The following is a 20,308-nucleotide window of genomic DNA, read 5'->3' on the forward strand; positions in this document are numbered from 1 at the left end:
GTGTCATCAAAAAAGCATGACGTCATTTATGGATGCCCCTGAAATCAGAAGTAAAAATAAACTTAAAGGACCCGCCCCACTTTATTGTGCTTAGGTTAATAGAGATATATATCACACAACAACTCCTTTTTTGTCAAATATATTTTTTTTTCATTAGCCATTACATAAAGGGTAAGCCTTATCATGTACCCCGGTCCAGTAGCGTAGCGAGGGAGGCGTGGGGGGGGGGGGGGGAGGCATATGCCAAAATGGGTTGGAAAAATAAATTGAAAGGTTGAGGGGGGTGCAAATCGAAAAGTTTGTCCCCGGGTGGCGGGAAGGGTCGCTACGCCTCTGCGCAGTCACACAGTAAGCTACTGGTTCAAAAGGGATGAACTGTTTGAAAAACTTAACGCCCTGGATCTTTTGTGAAATATACCTATAGTCCATAAGTTTAGACGTAGACGATTTCTGATTTCAATTGATAAATCAGATTTGCTAATTGCTTTTTTTATTTCATTTTTTTAAAAATATGTTACGAGAGTAACAATGTTTAAAATTATGATTAATGTATAATGTATCTTCCATTACTGATATTTAGAAATATTACTAAAAGGTTTATTGTTTATAAACATACAATTTAAAGTGAAACTCTACGTTAAGGCAATGTTGTAGACTTTAAAAGGCGTATTGAAAGGTTTAGAACATATTGCATAGTTGAAAGTAGAAAGTTTAGAAATATATTGCTTTTCAGATTATGTGATTTAGCAGTCAAGGGAAACAACTAAAAACGTTATATTAAAAATTACACAAAACAGCAGTAGATTAAATTTTTCTAAAAGTAATAACAAATAATTTTTTGACTATTGTGTTAATAATTTGCAATTTATGTTTTTATCAAAATCTATGGTTTTATACTTTTAAATGTTTAAAACTTTAGAAATTTTAGTTTATGGTACCCTTAGACAAATAAAGATATTTTTTGTTTTTAAATTAAAAACGCTTGATTTACCATCGCTCTATTCTCATTTCTGGTTTCTTAGGTGGCGAGGAGTGTCATATGTAAAAAATGAAGAACCTTCGTTTATTAAACAGTTTAAAGAAAAAATAGGTCACAAAGATGAACCAGATGTGAACACAAAAAAAGTTAAGCATTCCAAATTTTGATGAGGATAATGATGAAGATGTACCAGAAAAAAAAGAAGAAAAACCTGTTGTTGTTGTACTCAAGTCTGGAGATTTGACAGCCGAAGAAGCAGAGTTAGAGAAAAAACAAATTGATGAAGGTCCAGCGAGACTAGATGAAAAAATCACATTTAAAAAACCATCAAAAAGAACTCAGGACACAACAGGGAACACTGACAAGGAAGAGTCCAGTAATAAACGAAAAGAAACAGAAGTAAAGAAAACATTCACAGCAAAAAAGACAAAGAACAGTTCACTATTATCATTTGGTGATGATGAGGGGGATGACAGCTAGTTGCTGGTGGGAACAACATTCAATTGTGTGCTTCTTGCATTTTTAAGTGTTGTTGGAGTAATATTTTTGTAAATAGTTTTTAGTATGTTATTAATAAAAAGCATTTACATTAAAAAAAAAATATTTTAAGCAAAAATAAATGTTGATAATATTATGTTTCCTTTTTAATTAGAGCAGGGGTCCGCAACCTGCGGCTCGCGAGCCGCATGCGTTTTGAAGTTAAGATGCGGCTCTCCAGTTCCTTGCACAAATATTATTAATTGTATTATTTCATTTTCAAAGCTCATACAAAATATCACACTGTTAAAAAAAGAAAAACTTCAAACATGACAAAAACACTCATCAGACAACAATAAGAATAGGTGGAGTAGAGCGTACAAAGACAGCTAAGCACCTTGGGCACCAGGCCCAGCCCCACAGTTATGGTGTGTCCAGCCCCGTGGCGACTATATCATTCTTGCTATTGCCAAAGTGTAGACGTTTTCGAATATCATTAAATGGGGAATGCAATTTTGATCAAAATGCATTCCTCTCCCTATTAGTATGGATTAATTTAACCTAAGTGACGTATTATTTTAGTTATTAGCTTCCTACGGTTGAGCCAGGCACTGCACAGTGAAGTATGAGTTTACCCTGTGTTCAGTGGGGTGGAGGATAAGCCCTGTGAGAACCGATGGACAGAAGCGACCGATACAGTAATCAAACCTATACCCAAGCCAGTTAGTCGGCTTTTGTCGTGTTGAGGCCTGTCTGACCGATACAGTAATCCAGAGGCGTAGCGACCCTTCCCGGCGCCCGGGGACAAACTTTTCGATTTGCACCCCCCCCCCCTCGAGATGTTGATTTGCACCCCCCCTCGAGATTTTCATTTGCACCCCCCATCGAGATTTTCATTTGCACCCCCTCCCCTTCAAACTTTCAATTTGCACCCCCCTCAACCTTTCAATCTATTTTTCCAACCCATTTTGGCGCCCCCTAAGCTCCGTGCCCGGGGACATATGTCCCCCCCCCGCCCCCCCCCCCTCGCTACGCTACTGCATTAATCAAACCTATACCCAAGCCAGTTAGTCGGCGTTTGTCGTGTTGAGGCCTGCCTGGCCGATACAGTAATCAAACCTATACCCAAGCCAGTTAGTCGGCGTTTGTCGTGTTGAGGCCTGCCTGGCCGATACAGTAATCAAACCTATACCCAAGCCAGTTAGTCGGCTTTTGTCGTGTTGAGGCCTGTCTGAACCAGAACACAAAAGTTATTGGCTTCTAAAGTGGATTCGGATCAGGGGCGGAACTACAGTGCCGCCAGACCCCGCAATGCGGGGGGGCCCACGCCATTTAGGGGCCCAGAGCCGACCATAATAAATTTTTTTATAGTTAAAAAAAAAAGTACATTTTCTTTCATTTTTGACTTGATGGTTGTTTTGTAAAAAATTACCGTAGCTGCGGTTGGATTATCTTTATTCTATAGACACCACCCCACGCTCTTGTTTCATCTTTTTCCCATTTTTTTTAACAACTTTGAAAGCCGAGTATTTCTCCTACAATTAAACTTATCAAAGATAAGCAAATGTTCAAACCACTTCCATGACTTATTTCCCTTTTAAAAAAAAAAGTCAAATAGGGGTAATCATAAGCTCCTTTTAATAGATTTGTACTAAACAAATTAAAAAGCAATTACTTCTCTTAATTATTATGGTTTTATAAGTAATTACTAAAGAATGATATTGTATAAAAGGGAAATGTATTGAAATGTATTAAATCAATAATATTTTAAACATTTAAAATATAATTACGAGAAAAAACATAAAAATAAACATAACACGAGACACCATTACTTATACAAAGCTTTCATATTTTATATTATTTTGACCGACAGGATGATAAAAGGGCATCTATCAAAAATTAATTAAAACTGATTTTCACAAAAACACGCTAATGCACTTACACACATGACATGATGTTGAAATTTTTTTTTAATGATGCTTTTCAAATCCCGAAAAGGACAGCAATGAGTATCCTATGTTCGTATTATGTGAATGCATATATATATATATATATATATATATATATATATATATATATATATATATATATATATATATATATATATATATATATATATATATATATATATATATATATATGGGGGGCCTAATAAATTTTTTTGCGGGGTGGCCCTTTTTTTCTAGTTCCGCCACTGATTCGGATAATTATATAGTTATATTATTTGATTATTTATTTTATTATAGAAGAGATAGCTAAAACACTTTTTGTGCGAAACATGTGTATGTTTTTATATGAATAAATATTAGATCATATTAAACGCTATTTATTTCAATCAAATGTATTTCCCTAATCCTTATCAAATACCAAAATATTGAAAAAAAAGTTAGTGGCTCTTTAAAAACTGGGAAATTATGGAAATTGTGACGTATTGCTCTTCCGTCTAAAAACGTTGCCGACCCCTGAATTAGATTGAACTACCACAACACCACAGGGGATGGGGTGAGGGAGGGGGTGAGGATTATGTCGGTATCACTAAATATTGAATTAGTGGAGTTGAACTACCACAACACCACAGGGGATGGGGTGAGGGAGAAGGTGATGATTATGTCGGTATCACTAAATATTGAATTAGTGGAGTTGAACTACCACAACACCACAGGGGATGGGGTGAGGGAGAAGGTGATGATTATGTCGGTATCACTAAATATTGAATTAGTGGAGTTGAACTACCACAACACCACAGGGGATGGGGTGAGGGAGGGGGTGAGGATTATGTCAGTATCACTAAATATTGAATTAGTGGAGTTGAACTACCACAACACCACAGGGGATGGGGTGAGGGAGGGGGTGAGGATTATGTCGGTATCACTAAATATTGAATTAGCGGAGTTGAACTACGTCAAGTTTGGGTTAAAACAATTGTATCGATAGGATATTTTAATGACATCTCACTTAAGAAATAAAAGAGTGAGAACGGCAGATAACGCTTAATTGTACGCATAGTATTAGCGTGAGTTGTACAACATGAATGTTGTAACTGGATAGTTAAATAATTTGTTTATTACTTTCTTCCCATCTTAATTTTTTACAACACATATGGGAAACCACTTTAAACTATTACAACAAAATAATATAGAACAGATAGCCCAGTTGAAGTAAAACAGTTTAGTAAATCATTGTTCTTGTTATTTATTATTATTGTAACGAAATAATATTTAAAATGAAACTAATTAACTAGTGCTAATAGTTAATTTATTTAACAAAAATAAGTTATCTCTAATTAAATTTTAAAAACTTTTATGGTTTTAAATTTTTGATATTTTATTAAAAGAATTGTATGATGGTTTATCAATGCATCAGACATTTTATACAAACCGTTGTTCTTTTGAAGTTAATTTTTAAACATTTAAAACAACTGAAACATTGGTTTAAGAGGCAACTGCATCCAGCTTCTTAACAGGGACCAATCGCATTAGTGATTATTCTACGGACCTCTACATTTCATATTTGATCTATGCATGAGATCTTTAAGGCATCTTTCATTCATCGCTCCTGGATCAGTCTCTCGATGTCTGCATATATTTTATTATCGCTCAGATGCAAACATTTTAATTTACATGAACTTACACAATAATTAAAGGCATTTCTGAAGATAATGAACGTGAGATATAAAGCTAAAAATACACCCGTGTATACACCTTTAAAAACATTCAAATACACTTTTTTTTCTCTTTAAATTTAGCATTTGGTTTCACCCCCAACCCTGGGTGATAGCTTTAAAGTGTTCACAGTAAATATTGACGATGTGTATCTATTGTCGGTTATTAATATAGCTGCTTTTTTATATTTAGCAGATATAATCCCCTCTCCCCTTTGTAGGGATTATTGATTTATATTTAAAATAGTTTTTTTTTACTGTAATTAACCATTATTAGGCAATAATTAATGTTAATCTTATTATGTTTTGACAATTATTTGTCTTGGTGTTGCCCCCCCTCCCCCTTATCGTTGTCACCCGATTAGCAACCCCCGTCACCGCCTCGCGACGCCTCTAGTTAAAAGTTTGCTACCATTAACGTAACTAGCTACTGTTAAGTAAATTCAAATAGTGACATATAAATCGTGCCTGCATTTTATGCTTTGTTAACATTTTTTAACGAGTTATTATCGGTAACGAATAACTTAATTGTAGATTTAATTATCCTTATAGCTGGGGTTGGATGTAGTGATAAGCTACCTCTTTACAGTCGAGATAAGCTTCAAATTTACCAAGGGGATAAGCTCCAACTTTACAGCTGTAATAAGCTACCAGTTCACAGTTTGTATAAACACCGCCTTTCTAGTCTGATAAGCTCCAACTTTACTGAGGGGACGAGCTCCAACGTCACAAGAAATGCCCCAACACCCCACGTCACTGAAAGTTTCTGACAACCAGATCCAGCTCTTGACCTACACATGTGGCCCAGTCTCTGAGCCCGGCCAATCGCATTTTAAACAAACAATACAAGGGGAAGACAAGTAATATTATGTTATGGTATTTCGATGTTAATTTGAATTGTTTTAAATTAAATATTTCTATTTCTTACATAGTTCATTATAGGTTTCTACAAAAACATGATGTAATGTATACGGTAATGTGTTAAAGGCAGACTAAGGCAGTCTTATGTTAGAGAGGCCTAGAGAACAGAGTTAAGAGTTAAGTTAAATCTAGGCTTAGTGTTGGTTTTGGTTCTAGCGCTTGGTTGCATGTGTTATTTAACTTTGGTGTTAAAGTCAGTAATAATATTTATGTGAGAATGCTAAATGCTAGGATTTGTGTTTTACGTTTGATTTTAGGGTTAAACGGTTAAACTAGAGACACGTTTGGTTTGCCTTGTAGTTAGTGTTTGATTTATGTTACGTACTTAGCTTAGTGAATACTCTGTATCAGTGGCGTAGGCAGGGGGGGTTAGGGGGGGGTCATAACCCCCCCCCCCCCCCCATAGACCCCTCGGTATATATAAAAAGTATAAAGGGGGTGCAAATCGAAAGTTTGAGGTGGGGGTGCAAATCAAAAGTTTGAGGGGGGGGGGGGGTGCAAATCGAAAGTTTGTCCCCGGGTAAAAATTGGAACCCCCCCCCCCCTTGAGACGATCCTGGCTACGCCACTGCCCTGTATAGATGAATGTTTTATATGTCCTCGGGACTATATGATAATTATAATGTTAAGACAAGACTTAAGGACAGGCAAAGAGGCAGGGACCTAATTATAAGTTAGGATTGTTGCAGCACAATATAAGAGATGAAACGCTAATCTTCTGTTTTTATTGGCGTTGTTTTATAGACTTGAATATATTGTGATCATACTGTAATATATCCTCTGCATAATTATTGAGGTAAATAAATTGTTTACATTTTGTACATTTAATTAGTATGATTACTATTTTTTATCAAGTTGGAAAAATCACATAGTTTCAAATATGTAGCTTCTTTATTTTAGGAAAGTATGTCTACCTTCAATGTAGTAAAATAAATTAACCTTTCCTACAATGCTCCGCCCTTTTCTCGTAAACATTCATTTTAATTCTTCTCTACAACACAACATTGTTGCAACTTGATGGATCTGTATTATCTGGGTTTCTTTTTGTTACCTCCCATATCATAGTTTAAACAAGTAAAGGAAACAACGTAAAATTATGTTATCAAATTTACAAAAATACCGATGCCTCAGTGGAAATATAATAATTATGTAAATCATAGTTGATTTTGTTTTCTTTTCTATAAGTATTAATAAACTTTATGTACTACTTTTGCCTGTCTTTAAAAGTTTATTGATTTTAATAGAAAAAAATATATTCCTAATTAAATTACGAAACTTGTAATTATTTAAGATAACTTTGCTTTAATAAAATGAATTCTCTATGTTTGATCAATATCATCTCATTTATCCTGGGTTCTTCCAAATATTTATACATGAATTCTTGTTTTAATGAATTTACTCGCACGCAAGAGTCGTAACCTGCGGCTCGCGAGTTGCATTCGGTTCTTTTGATGTCAACATGCGGATTTCTATAATAAGTATATTCTTTTCTTATAGAAACTAAAAACAAATATACTGTAAAAACAAAAAGTTTTAACAAAATTAAAAACAATGAGAATAGGTAGAGTAGAGTGTACATGGACAGTTGACAGCCTAGGACATTAGGCATTAGGCCCAGCCCCACAACTATGCTGTTGCCAGACCCGTGGCAATGGTTCCAAGCTTTCCACTACCGAAGTGCACATACAAGTGTTAGTGGGTCTTTAAAGTCTGGGACATTTTCAAGATTGTAACTTTTGGCTCTTCCGTCTCAAAAGGTTGCCGACCCCTGCTCGCACGAAACAAGCCAGCCTAACCATACTACTAATTGCTTGACACAAACACACGTACAGACACGAACATACATGCAGTATGTATAGTGTGTGTCGCAACAAATGTCTTAAAGCGATGCATTGGGACAGTAAAGTTCCTTTTTCGAACCTGAATGTGCGAATGAAGTAGAGTCAACCTAAGTCTGAGACGTCGGTATATGTAGCACAGCACTATGTATAGCGGCTTTTACTTTCTCTATCGTTGGTTACAGAACTATATAGCGGCTTTTACTTTCTCTATCGTTGGTTACAGTACTATGTTTAGCGGTTTTACTTTCTCTATCGTTGATTACAGCACTATGTCCAGCCGCTAAAACTTTCCTTTCTACAACTTTTATTTCTGTATTTCCTCTCAGAAAATGTGTCCATTCAAGAACAAACTACAAAGCCGTAGCTTTTTGATGTTGAAGTTTTCCGTCCTAGATGGGTTGCTGTCTCCAGCTATCGAGACTCATCTACTTTGGGGTTCCACCTCGGGACATTTCGATTAAGAGGGTAGGCTCCAGAAAAAAAAAACTTCTTAATTAAAACCTTTTATTGATTCATTTGTGTATGTATAAGTTAGGGTACTTAAAGTAAAATATTTCCATGCATTTTAAAATTATGGTTGCCTTGGCCATGGCGGCCATCTTGAAAAAAAAACATTCTTTTCTGGAGTTCTGAAATTTCATAAACTAACATATATATCGGCTATATAACCATTGAACGTTCTTGTACTAACACTAATAGAGTCAGCTGGCTAGTTTTTGAAATATACATCACTATAGAAATATATTTTTTTTATTTAAAAAATTGGTGTGACGAAATTCCATTAAAATAAATGCTAAATTCAATAGAATTTCACCAATAATTTTTTTTTTTTATGAAAAAAAAAAAATGTCAAGGCTGTTTTTCGGTTACAAAAACTAGCCAGCTGACTCTATTGATGTGAAGGTCAGGAGGTGGATCTGGTCGTCAGAAGCTTTCAGTGACGTGAGATGTTAGGGGCATTGTTTGAGAAGTTGGAGCTTATTCCCGCCCTGAAGGAGGAGCTTATGCCCACCGTGAAGTGGGAGCTTATGTGAGTTTATCCCCACTGTGTATCGCACCGGGTGACAGATAACGGGGGGGGGGGATTATGACACTAAGATAAATAATTGCAAAATATAAGAGTAAAAAGAATTATGTTTAGTTAAATTAATGGTTAATTAGATTTTAAAAAAAACTATTTTAAATATAAATTAATAATTCCTACAAGAAGGAGGGGGATGGCGCCTGCTAAATATAGAAAAGAAAAGCAATGCTAGATCCAGCTGTATTAATAACCGACAATAGATACACATCGTCACTATTAACTGTGAACACTTTAAAGCTATCAGCAAGGGTGGGGGTAAAACCAAATGCAAAATATAAAGAGTAAAACACAGTTTAGCTGAATATATTTAATAGTGTATGAACGTGTGTATTTCTTCAGGAATGTCTTTATATAGTGTATATATCATGTAAATTAAGATATTTATTGTATCCGTGCTTGAAAGATGACTAAGAGATCTCATGCAGAGATCAAATAGGAAATGTAGAGGTCCGTGGAATAATTACTAATGCGATTAATCTCCGTTTAGATCCTGAGTGGGGAAGAACAGCGTTGTTGTTAAGTTAAATCTGGGATTAGAGTTGGTTTTGGTTAAATCGCCTTGTCGTTTCATAATTCATCGTTAGAGTTAAAGGGTCAGTAATAATGATAATGAGAGAAGGTTAAATGTTAGGATTCGTGTTTTACTATTTATATTAGAGTTAAACCAGGGACAAAGTTGGCTAACTTAACGGTTTGTGTTAGATTAACGGTACGTTCTTACCTCAGTGTATAGCCTGTATGAAGTAATGTTTTATTTATCCTCGGGACTACAGGATAATTATAAAGTTTAGACACGGCTTACAGACATACACAGAGGTAGTGACCTAATCATGAGTTTGTATTTTCAGAGCACATGTGAATGATGAAATGGTATTATTCTTTTATGATCGGTGTTGTTTAATAAACAGGAAATATTGTGACCATACTGTAATATGTTTGACCAAATTAAAGGGACAGTGGGTTATTATAAATATAAATATAATAATTATTATTTTTAACCCTATAGTCAAAGTCACATATGTTTTAAATTACGTGCAAGTACCCCGACGACTTACCACTATATCTAACTCCTAGTGACTAGTCACATATTTTTTTTTACACACGCAAAACGCGTACTCACTACATTATCTATCTTATCAGGCAGACTATCATTTTAATAAGACAAATACTTAATTAATATGGGATGGTCAACATTTTGTAAATGATTTTTACTATGGACAAACTATTAATATTTTGATATTAACATGCAATTAAATGTTAATGATTTTAACACAACATTCACACTCTTTTCGTACTAAAAGAAAAATAAAAGCTATTGAACATAAACTGAGTCGCTACAAGATCAACAAAATGTAGCTATTTTAAAATGAAATTAGCTCACCTACACTATTTGAAGAGTAAAATCAACAATTAGAAACTTCAGTAATTAGTTAAAGTTATGAAATAAATTAAAAAAAAACAACTACGAATTAAGGTTTTACATGAATAATTTGAAACAAATACATCTTCTATCAATGATCCACCATGTTCTTGTGAATATTTCTTATAGTGTTAATTTCACACTTTGCTTTCCTAAAGCCATGTTTCTATAATATTAGAATGAGCAGCATGTACGTATAGTATTAGCATGAGTTGTACTACGGCACTGCTGTAACTGGATAGAGTTAAATATTTTTTTATTAGTTACTTTCCATCTAAATATTTTTAAATACATATGTGAAACAATTTTGAACTATTATATCAAAATTATATAAAACCGATACCCCAGTTTTAGTAAAACTATTTTGTAAATCCTTGTTCATTTCATTTATTATTATTATAACAAAATAATATTTAAAATACAACAAACTTTCTAGTGCTAATAGTTTATTACACCAAGCAAGCCTTTGATATCTAAGTAGTTGGCAGCCAAAATCAACTCAAACAAGGTGCCCTGGTCAACTTTAAGAAATTCTGTATTCCAGGAGCAAACATCATCTGTTCTTTTTTCTTTGTTTTCATCATCTTCAGGTGGTGGAGGGTCATCCCGATGGAAGGTACACCATTGAATTACCTTCTTTAATATAGCAGCATTAACATTAGGTAGTGGAATAGGTTCATCTTCATCCTCATCCATACCCAAATCTTCTAACATGGTTTTAACAGTGACAGATTGTTTAGCAATCTCAACATTTATTTATATTACACTTAATATTATATTCAAACGCAAAAGTGTAAATAAAGGGTGATTCAATGATAGAAGGGTAGTTTTTCTTTTTCAATGTTACATTTTCAGAAAATGTCCCTACATGATTTTTTTTTTGCCTCAGACAAGTAATTTACATCGCCAGTTTGCCATGTCATGTTCGCTTTAGTATTACAGTTTTCATCATCGGCTTGTGAGGACTGATACAGATTAACAATCATAATACTTCCTTCTGACTCTCCTTCATTTTAGATGGTTTACATAATACAAAACGCCTAATTACAATTTTGTTTTTAAACGTGAAAATGCAAATTATGTAATTAAATGGTGATTCAATGGATTGTTTTTATCGCCATGGTGGTTTGAGGGGGTTTGGGCTTTTAAGTGTAGATGAAAGAAATTTGGGATAAAAAAAAAAAAAACATTGTAAAGATTATAAGAAGCCGGAATATTTTCAGTATAATCAAACACTTTAAATCAAACATTCTTCATTTTCAAACATATCTATAGCTGTTCTTCCACATGTTTTAATCAATTTATTTTAAATATATTGATGACATTCAAATACATAAATACCATTTTTTGTACCAGCCAACAACCTAGATGCTGCGAGTTGACGCCAAAGTTGAAAATTAAAAAAAAAATGTTTACTTTTAAAATGATTTCGATTTGTAAATTTTAAATTACCAGGGGAGACTACACAACAATATACTTAAAAGTCCTTACAAATATACATTTTATAGATTATACTCAAAGAAACGTGCACAAAATTGTAATTAATATAATTTTTAATGGAATTAACTAAATATAATGATATTTTATAGTAAAACAAGTTGTATACTTTAAAACAAATAGAATTTTTTCTTAAATAAAAAAATTAAAGCCTATAGTTTTAAAAGGTAAAATAAAATTTATCTAAAAGACAAATTTATATCAAACTAGGTTTGGTGTGACTTATTTTTGGGATTTTAAGTGGATAATAGATTCACACACACTATAAATAGTATCACCTCAGCAGGTACATCACACAGCACAGGCTTTGACGCTTGGCTTGCCTTAAACACACAGTCACCCTCTCCACGCCTCTTCAGACACATCTACCCCCTCCCCCTCTGTCCACTTCACCCTCAGGCATGATAACCCCACATCCCCCTTAATTGTTCCAACGACCCCACCACCCACCCCAACATCAATCTCGAATATCTATTCATTTACTTACTTAAAGTTATAAATCTTGCTTCTTTCCCCTCATCTTTCACACAGCAACCTTTGAAAACTCAATGCGACCAGTATATAAATAAACACTCTTTCAACGGGTCAACATATTTTGTTTCCCTACATAGAAAATGCTTCACTGTCACTTTGACCCCCCCCCCCCTCCTCTTCGAACAATTTCCTTTTCACTCCCCACCCGGAGTCCTGACACTTTCTTTTGACCTTCACCCCTTTTACTGTTATCCCTTTCAATTTTTTTTATAAACACTTACATGACTTCATATAAACATTTATTATGTACATTTGCAAAACATTTCGCTTTAATTTGATATTCGAAATTACGAAAAAAAATTGATTCGATGTTCCTGGTTTAAATGCAAATAAAAGTATTATAAAAAAAATATCACACGTAAGAAAATATTTTGGAAAATTATGTACAGATATAGACTAGATCTAGTTGCGTTATCCTAACAAAGGTTTTAGTTACTTTCTGCGCAAAGTATCCAAGTTGATAGTTTTGCTTTTTCGATTTTCTGTTGTTTTTCCTTTTCTTCTTGTATTTACTAATGTACAATGCTGTGATGACATCAATGCAAATCAATTATGTATTGAATATTCTACTATGTAAATATGATACCACATATATGTTTGATGTTAATTGTTATAATTGCAAAACAAAAAAAATAATTGATCTAAAATAGTTAGATTTCCTTTACATCAGATCAAAGTGTATAATCTAGCATAGGTCTAGAATATATGGAGCTTAATTAGTCGTAAATGAGTTGTAAGGCTCTGTCTCTCTCGCTTAAAATTCATAAAGACGTTAGCCAAGAATACATATTAATTTCAAACTAAATTTAATTCTTGTGAACATGATTCATATTGATACAAAAACATGGCGGCTTTTTGTTTTTAGGCTTGGCTTCACGAATTTAAAATATCAAGATTAGGTTAGGTAGGCCTAACATATCAATAACATTATTCTACGCTTAAGATACTTTGTTCCAATTCATAATAAAATGTACGCTACTTTAAAAAAATAACTTTTTTTAAAGGAAGATTTATTTTTATTTAAGTTAACCTACATCGTGTAGTCTACCATCATTATTGTTTACGGTTTTAAATAAATCAACAATATCGAAATTAAACTAAATATTTGTGTTTTATTTTACCAATTTAATAAATATATTCATAGTTTGTTTGAAAAATACTAGCTGGTAAGTACGAGAACGAGAAGTTAAGGACCTACTACTAGCCCTATTCTGACTCTAGTGTCATGAACTTTCAAGTTTAATCAACCAATCATCCCGTAACACCATCAATGTTTGGTGGTGTGTGTAAGTGTGTGTGTGTGTGTGTGGGGATCAAATGAAATTATTTTCATATTTTGTCCTGTGATCTATTTTGATTTTTGATGCTTTTAAATTTTTTGAAATCGCCAGTCGAGTCAATTCCTTGAAGTCCTCCATCCAAATTCGTCAATGCCTTCCTCGCATCCTCTCTCCTGTAATATGAAGGTTTTCGATGCACGGTTATGCACAAATGTATAACACTTTATTCCTGAAACAACGTATTTAACTAACAAACACCATTTAAAGAGGTAGTTTTAATTATCCATTGCTTTTTAAATGTGCAGTATGAATTTACAAAGCAAATTTTACTAAAAATAGCTTAGTTTATAACACTCTCAATATTACAAAAATAAATGACTAAAGATGCACCGTGCATTTATGATGTTTTGCATGGCATCTAGTAAATATAAGCCGTTGTCATTTTTTAAACTAATTGAATTTCGGAAACAGTGTAATTTAAATTATAACGGGATTTTAGTTTAATTTAAATATTGTAATCGTTTATTTACGTGAGTAATGCACTATTTTAAAAATTAAGACGGCTTTTATAAACATACTTTTAACATTTGCAAATTGACATTGCACATTCTGAACAAGTTGAAATAATCGTCATTAATTTTGTTTTAATCACCATTTGAAATAGGACATGCCCTACAATAGTGTACCATTCGTGTCGATATACATGCAATGTATTTGTCAAGGCGTTTATTTCTTATATCGGGTGTGAGTGGTCGAGGGTTCAAATAACAAAAATCAAATTTTGTGAATCAGATTTAGAATAATAGGAATGTGTTCAATCATTCTCGATTTTCTAGTGCAAATTCATCAAAAAGCAGTTCACCCGTCTGCTCCAGTGATTTCTGATACTTAACTCTGGTAACTTGATCTTGTCACTACATATATACAAGTTATGTTTGACTACTTCTGTATCAATGCAGTATTAAAAAGAAATTAAACATTTTTTTCGAATGCCGAAATAAATGTGACCACGACGTTGTACACTTAACATTAGTATTATTTTACACTTTGCTTTCCTATAGTCATGTTGTTATAATATTAGAATGTACAGCATATAAGTATAGTATTAGCGAGCGTTGTACAACAGCAATGTTGTAATTTGATTGAGTTGAATATTTTTATTAGTTACTTCCCATCTTAATAATTGTATCAACATATGGGAAGCCACTTTAAACTATTATTTCAAACTAATATAAAACCAATACCCCAGTTGTAGTAAAATAATTTTGTAAATCATTGTTCATTGCATTTATTATTATTGTACGAATTAATTTCACAAATGTAACACGTTTTTTCGTACTTATAGTTTTTATCAAAAAATTTAAAAAAAAGTTATTTCTAATCAAAATACAAAACTTTTACTTTTTAAAATGACTCTTTATTTATAATACAAATTTTCTAAAGTAATTTCAGTGTTGAACCTGTTCATCGATGGTTATAAAAATTTGTTTTTAATGTGAGAAGACTAGCATGACTCTTTACAGACTATTAATCAATCATTATTTTGAAATTTGAAACATGCATTTAATAAAAAGTCTCTGGATTTGAACTCGTGACTTCTCACATCTGAAGCGAGGATCAACGAGTTTTGATCAACACCGAGAGTGAACTACTGAATATAATCAAGGGGAACTACTGTAATAATACACAAACGGATCAATGCATAGTTACCTCGATGTATACAACTTTAGTAGAGAGACTAATTAATACGGTAATTTGATGTCTCTTATATTTTCAAAACGATATTTTCTCTTCAACTAATCAGCAATCATTACACTTCCCCTGATTATCATGTTTAATTAACAAATGAGAAGTAATTAAAGCAGATTTAGAATAATTTTATTTAAAGTTTAACAATATAATGTGAATGCAATTTCTTTTCCTTCTTTTAGCTTTTTAATATTAAAAAACGATAGGTGTATACATACATTTTAAAGTATGTATTTATGCAATGGATGAAGTTGCTCATTTGCATAAATTTAATTAAATCTTTGTACATCTGACAATGTTCTTTTTTGTGTGAAAAACATTCAATAAAATATCGATGGTTTTAACACAAACTCTACAAACGTCTAGTCCTAAACTAAAATAAAAAGTTATAGAACTGAAACGCTTTGAAGTAAAAAAAAATTGATACACTTTAAGATAAAAAACAAACTTTTTCAATTTAAGCAGACTAACACATCTCACCTAGTTAAACACCAAGTAATCGTCAACTATTTTTAAGTTTTTAGTTCTCACACTGTTTTAAATAGTAAAGTATCTGAAACTATAACATATAAGTGAGTTAAACACACACATCACAACAAATTAAAACATTCTAACATGTATACTCGTATATATAGTATGTAACAGCCTAAGTGATATTTTATTATATGTTTATTTAGTATGTTGTGATGACACTTCAAAATGTAAAGTTATTTTTTTTAATATTGTCTAATTTTAAAACGCATTTAAGTTTCTTAAATTTCTACATTTAAAATTACCAGGGGAGAACACACAACTAAGTTTTTAAATTCTTGTAAATACCAATAGCTTTATTTGTTATGCAAACATTTTTGCTAAAAAATTGTTTGTAGTCTTTTTTTTATAAACGAAAGAGCATTTTCTATGACATTCTTTCGACAATATATATATTTTTATTTTAAAAAAAGTAACAATTTTACTATCAGTTTAATTATAAAACCAATAACTTTATAAACTACTTAAGCTATAGTAATGCGAAAATTTTAAATATGTTAATATTGCCATTCCGATTTTTAATATGTCGAAACACAATTTTTCAATTTGATTTCATGTATTATATTCTTCTGATATCTATTTTGATTTTCTGATGCTTTCCAAAATATGTAACGGGCAGCCGAATACATTTCTTGTAGTGCTCCATCCAAACGCGTTCCTTCTATCCCCCCCCCCCCCCCCCGTCACCAGACCCGCATTATATTTGATAGACCGTTGCGGTCAACCGTGTATGACGTTCACAAGGAGGATGAGATGTGGGGGGGGGGAGGGGGTGTTCGAATAAAGTCGACTTTTGTGGACTAGTGGGGGGGGGGGGGTTTGAGGTCATTCTGGCCGTCCACATGTTGGACCGAGGAAAAAAACAACACACTGCGTTTCAAGTTAATTTTTAAACATTTAAAACAACCGAAACATTGGTTTAAGACGCAACTACATCCAGGTTCTTAACAGGGACCAATCGCATTAGTGATTATTCTACGGCCCTCTACATTTCCTATTTGATTTAGGCATGAGCAGAGGCGTAGCGACCCTTCCCGGCGCCCGGGGACAAACTTTTCGATTTGCACCCCCCCCCTCGAGATTTTGATTTGCATCCCCCCCTCAAACTTTCGATTTGCACCACCCCCCCCCCTCGAGATTTCGATTTGCACCGCTCCCTCAAACTTTCGATTTATTTTTCCAACCCATTTTGGCGCCCCCTAAGGTTGGCGCCCGGGGACATATGTCCCCCCCCCCCCTCGCTACGCTACTGGGCATGAGATCTCTAAGTAATCTTTCATTCATCGCTCCTGGATCAGTCTCTCGATGTCTGCATACATTTTATTATTGCTCAGATGCAAACATCTTAATTAACATGAACTTACACAATAATTAAAGGCATTCCAGAAGATAATGAACGTAAGATCTAAAACTAAAAATACACCCGTATATACACCTTAAAAATATTCAACTACACTTTTTTTTCTCTTTAAATTTAGCATTTGGTTTCACTCCCAACACTGGGTGATAGCTTTAAAGTGTTCACAGTTAATATTGACGATGTGTATCTATTGTCGGTTATTAATATAGCTGCTTTTCTATAATCAGCAGATATAATCCCCTCCCCCCTTAGTGTGGATTGTTATTTTGTATTTAAAAGATTTTTTTACTGTAATTAACCATTAAATTAACTGGAAATATTTAATTTCAATCTTATTATATTTTGTAATTATTTGTCTTGGTGTGCCCCCCCCCCTACTTATCGTTGTCACCCGATCAGCAACCCCCGTCACCGCCTCATGACGCCTCTAGTTAAAAGTTTGCTACCATTAACGTAACTACCTACTGTTAAGTAAATTCAAATAGTGACATATAAATCGTGCTTGCATTTTTTTGCTTTGTTAACATTTTTTAACGAATAACGTAATTGTAGATTTAATTATTATTATAGCTGGAGCTGGAGGTAAAGATAAACTCCACCTTCACAGCTGGAATAAGATCCAACTTAACTGTAAAGATAAGGTACCTCTTCACGGTGGGGATAAGCTCCAACTTTAGTTTCTATAACCTCCCACTTCAAGGTGGGGAAAAGCTACAAGTTCACGGTTTGTATAAGCTCCACCTTTCTAGTCTAATAAGCTCCAACTTTACTGAGGGGACGAGCTCCAACTTCACAAGAAATGCCCCAACACCCCACGTCACTGAAAGTTTCTGACAACCAGATCCAGCTCTTGACCTACACGTGTGGCCCAGTCTCTGAGTCCGGCCAATCGCATTTTAAACAAACAATACAAGGGGAAGACAAGTAATATTATGTAATGGTATTTCGATTTGAAATTCGATTGTTTTAAATTAAAAAAAAAAAAAACATTTCTAATTCTTACATAGTTCATTATAGTTTTCTACAAAAAAGATAGTGTAATGTTTACAGTAATGTGTTAGCGTTAGATTCAGTAAGTCTTATGTTAGAGAGGCATAGAGAACAGAGTTAAGAGTTAAGTTAAATCTAGGCTTAGTGTTGGTTTTGGTTCTAGCGCTTGGTTGTATTTGGTATTTTACTTTGGTGCTAAAGAAATGGTCAGTAATAATATTTATGTGAGAAGGTTAAATGTTAGGATTTGTGTTTTACATTTGATGTTAGGGTTAAACGGTTAAACTAGAGACACGTTTGGTTTACTTTGTGGTTTGTATTTGGTTTGTGTTACGTACTTAGCTTAGTGTATAGCTTGTATAGATAATTGTGTTATTTGTCCAGGTTACTATATGATATTTATAGTATTAATACAAGGCTTTCGAATAGGCAAAGAGGCAGTGATCTAATTAAAAGTTAGGATTTTTACAGCAGAATGTAAGAGATGAAACGCTAATCTTCTGTTTTTATCGGCGTTGTTTTATACACATGAATATATTGTGATCATACTGCGATATATCATATAAATAATTATTAAGATAAAGAAAGTGTTAACATTTTGTACATTTAACTAGTATGATTACTATTTTTTTAACAAGTTGGAAAACTCACATAGTTTCAAATACATAGCTTCTTAATTTTAGTAAAGTTGGTCTACTTTCAATATATTAAAATAAACTAACCTTTCTTACAATGCTCGTCCCTTTTCTAGTAAACATAACTTTTAATTCTTCTATACAACAAAGCAATGTTGCAACTTGATAGATCGGTATTATATGTGGTTTTTATTGTTACTTCCCATATAACAGTTTAAACAAGTAAGGGAAACAACTTAAAATGTTGTTATCAAATTCACAAAGATACCAATACCCCAGTGGAGTTATAATAATTATGTAAATCCTTGTTGATTTTGTTTTCTGTTCTATAAGTTTAAATAAACTTTATGTACTAATTTTGTCTACCTTCAAATGGTTTTTGATACCGATAGAACAAAAAATACTACTAATTAAATTACGAAACTAGTAATTATTTAAGATAACTTTGCTTTTATAAAATGAATTACTTATGTCTAATCAATTGGCCGGTTCCTATAGCTTCGTTGCTCAAAATATTTAAACAAGATTTCATTGTTCAAATTTTCATGGTTGACAAATACTAGATTTTAGATCTAGAATCTAGTCAAGATCTAGATCTCTAGATTATATCTAGATCTAGCTCATACTATCTAGGCTAATAATTACCTTACACTAGCAGCTAGTTAGTCTATAATCTACTTTTACGAAACTTTAACTAAACTGATTGTTGTATAAAATTAGATCTGCAAGTGAATAGGAACGACTGAGTGTAAGTGTTTAGTGACAGTAGTAAATAAATACATCAAATGGACTATCAAAATAATGACACTCTTGAAAAAAGACCATCTATTACAAATGTGAATTATTCAAAGATATGTCAACAGTAAGTAAACAAAGAAAATGACCATTTGATACTAGTTTATGTGACGATGACGGTTCACCAAGTAAAGTTGCTAGACTAGACAACAAAGAATATTCAGCATATAAAAGAGATACAGCAGTTATTCAGAAAGGAAGAGAAAGAGGCAACAGTGAGAACCCAGCTCTACATTCAATGGGTTTTACAAAGGTTGATGGGAGAATTCTACCTCGTGTTTCTGGAACAGAAAAAGACCTTAAAACTTTCATGCAGATTTTGTCAGAGACAGAAGACTTTAAAACTTTCATGCAGATTTTGTCAGAGACAGAAGACTTTAAAACTTTCATGCAGATTTTGTCAGAGACAGAAGAAAAAATTCAAAAAAATTGAAAGCAGAGAAAGAAAACGTAAAAGATGACTTGAACCTTTTTGAAATTAAAAAACGTGAGCAAAAAAAAAAGAACTAAGACAAAAGATCAGACATCTAGAAAACAAATTATTTGATGCCAAT

General features: G+C 33.1%; 1 protein-coding gene and 1 pseudogene across 1 annotated transcript; one reads left to right on the top strand and one right to left on the bottom strand.

The window, feature by feature from the left end:
- Window positions 1–1,496, top strand: part of LOC131947594 (uncharacterized protein KIAA1143 homolog) — a 69,060-nt pseudogene extending 67,564 nt beyond the window's left edge.
- A 9,325-nt stretch (window positions 1,497–10,821) lies between these two features.
- LOC131947596 (S-phase kinase-associated protein 1-like) lies at window positions 10,822–11,133 on the bottom strand. The gene has a single exon (XM_059308835.1). It carries the CDS (start codon window positions 11,095–11,097, stop codon window positions 10,822–10,824), a length of 276 nt encoding a protein of 91 aa, XP_059164818.1. The 5' UTR covers window positions 11,098–11,133.
- Between the last annotated feature and the right edge of the window lie 9,175 nt (window positions 11,134–20,308).

This window comes from Physella acuta, unplaced genomic scaffold (genome assembly GCF_028476545.2).
Source record: "Physella acuta isolate Inbredline_101_S28 unplaced genomic scaffold, ASM2847654v3 ptg000600l, whole genome shotgun sequence".
NCBI lineage: Eukaryota > Metazoa > Mollusca > Gastropoda > Physidae > Physella > Physella acuta.

Coding starts and splice junctions, on each gene's coding strand:
- LOC131947596 (XM_059308835.1), bottom strand. CDS start 11,097: ATGTTAGAAGATTTGGGTATGGATGAGGATGAAGATGAACCTATTCCA.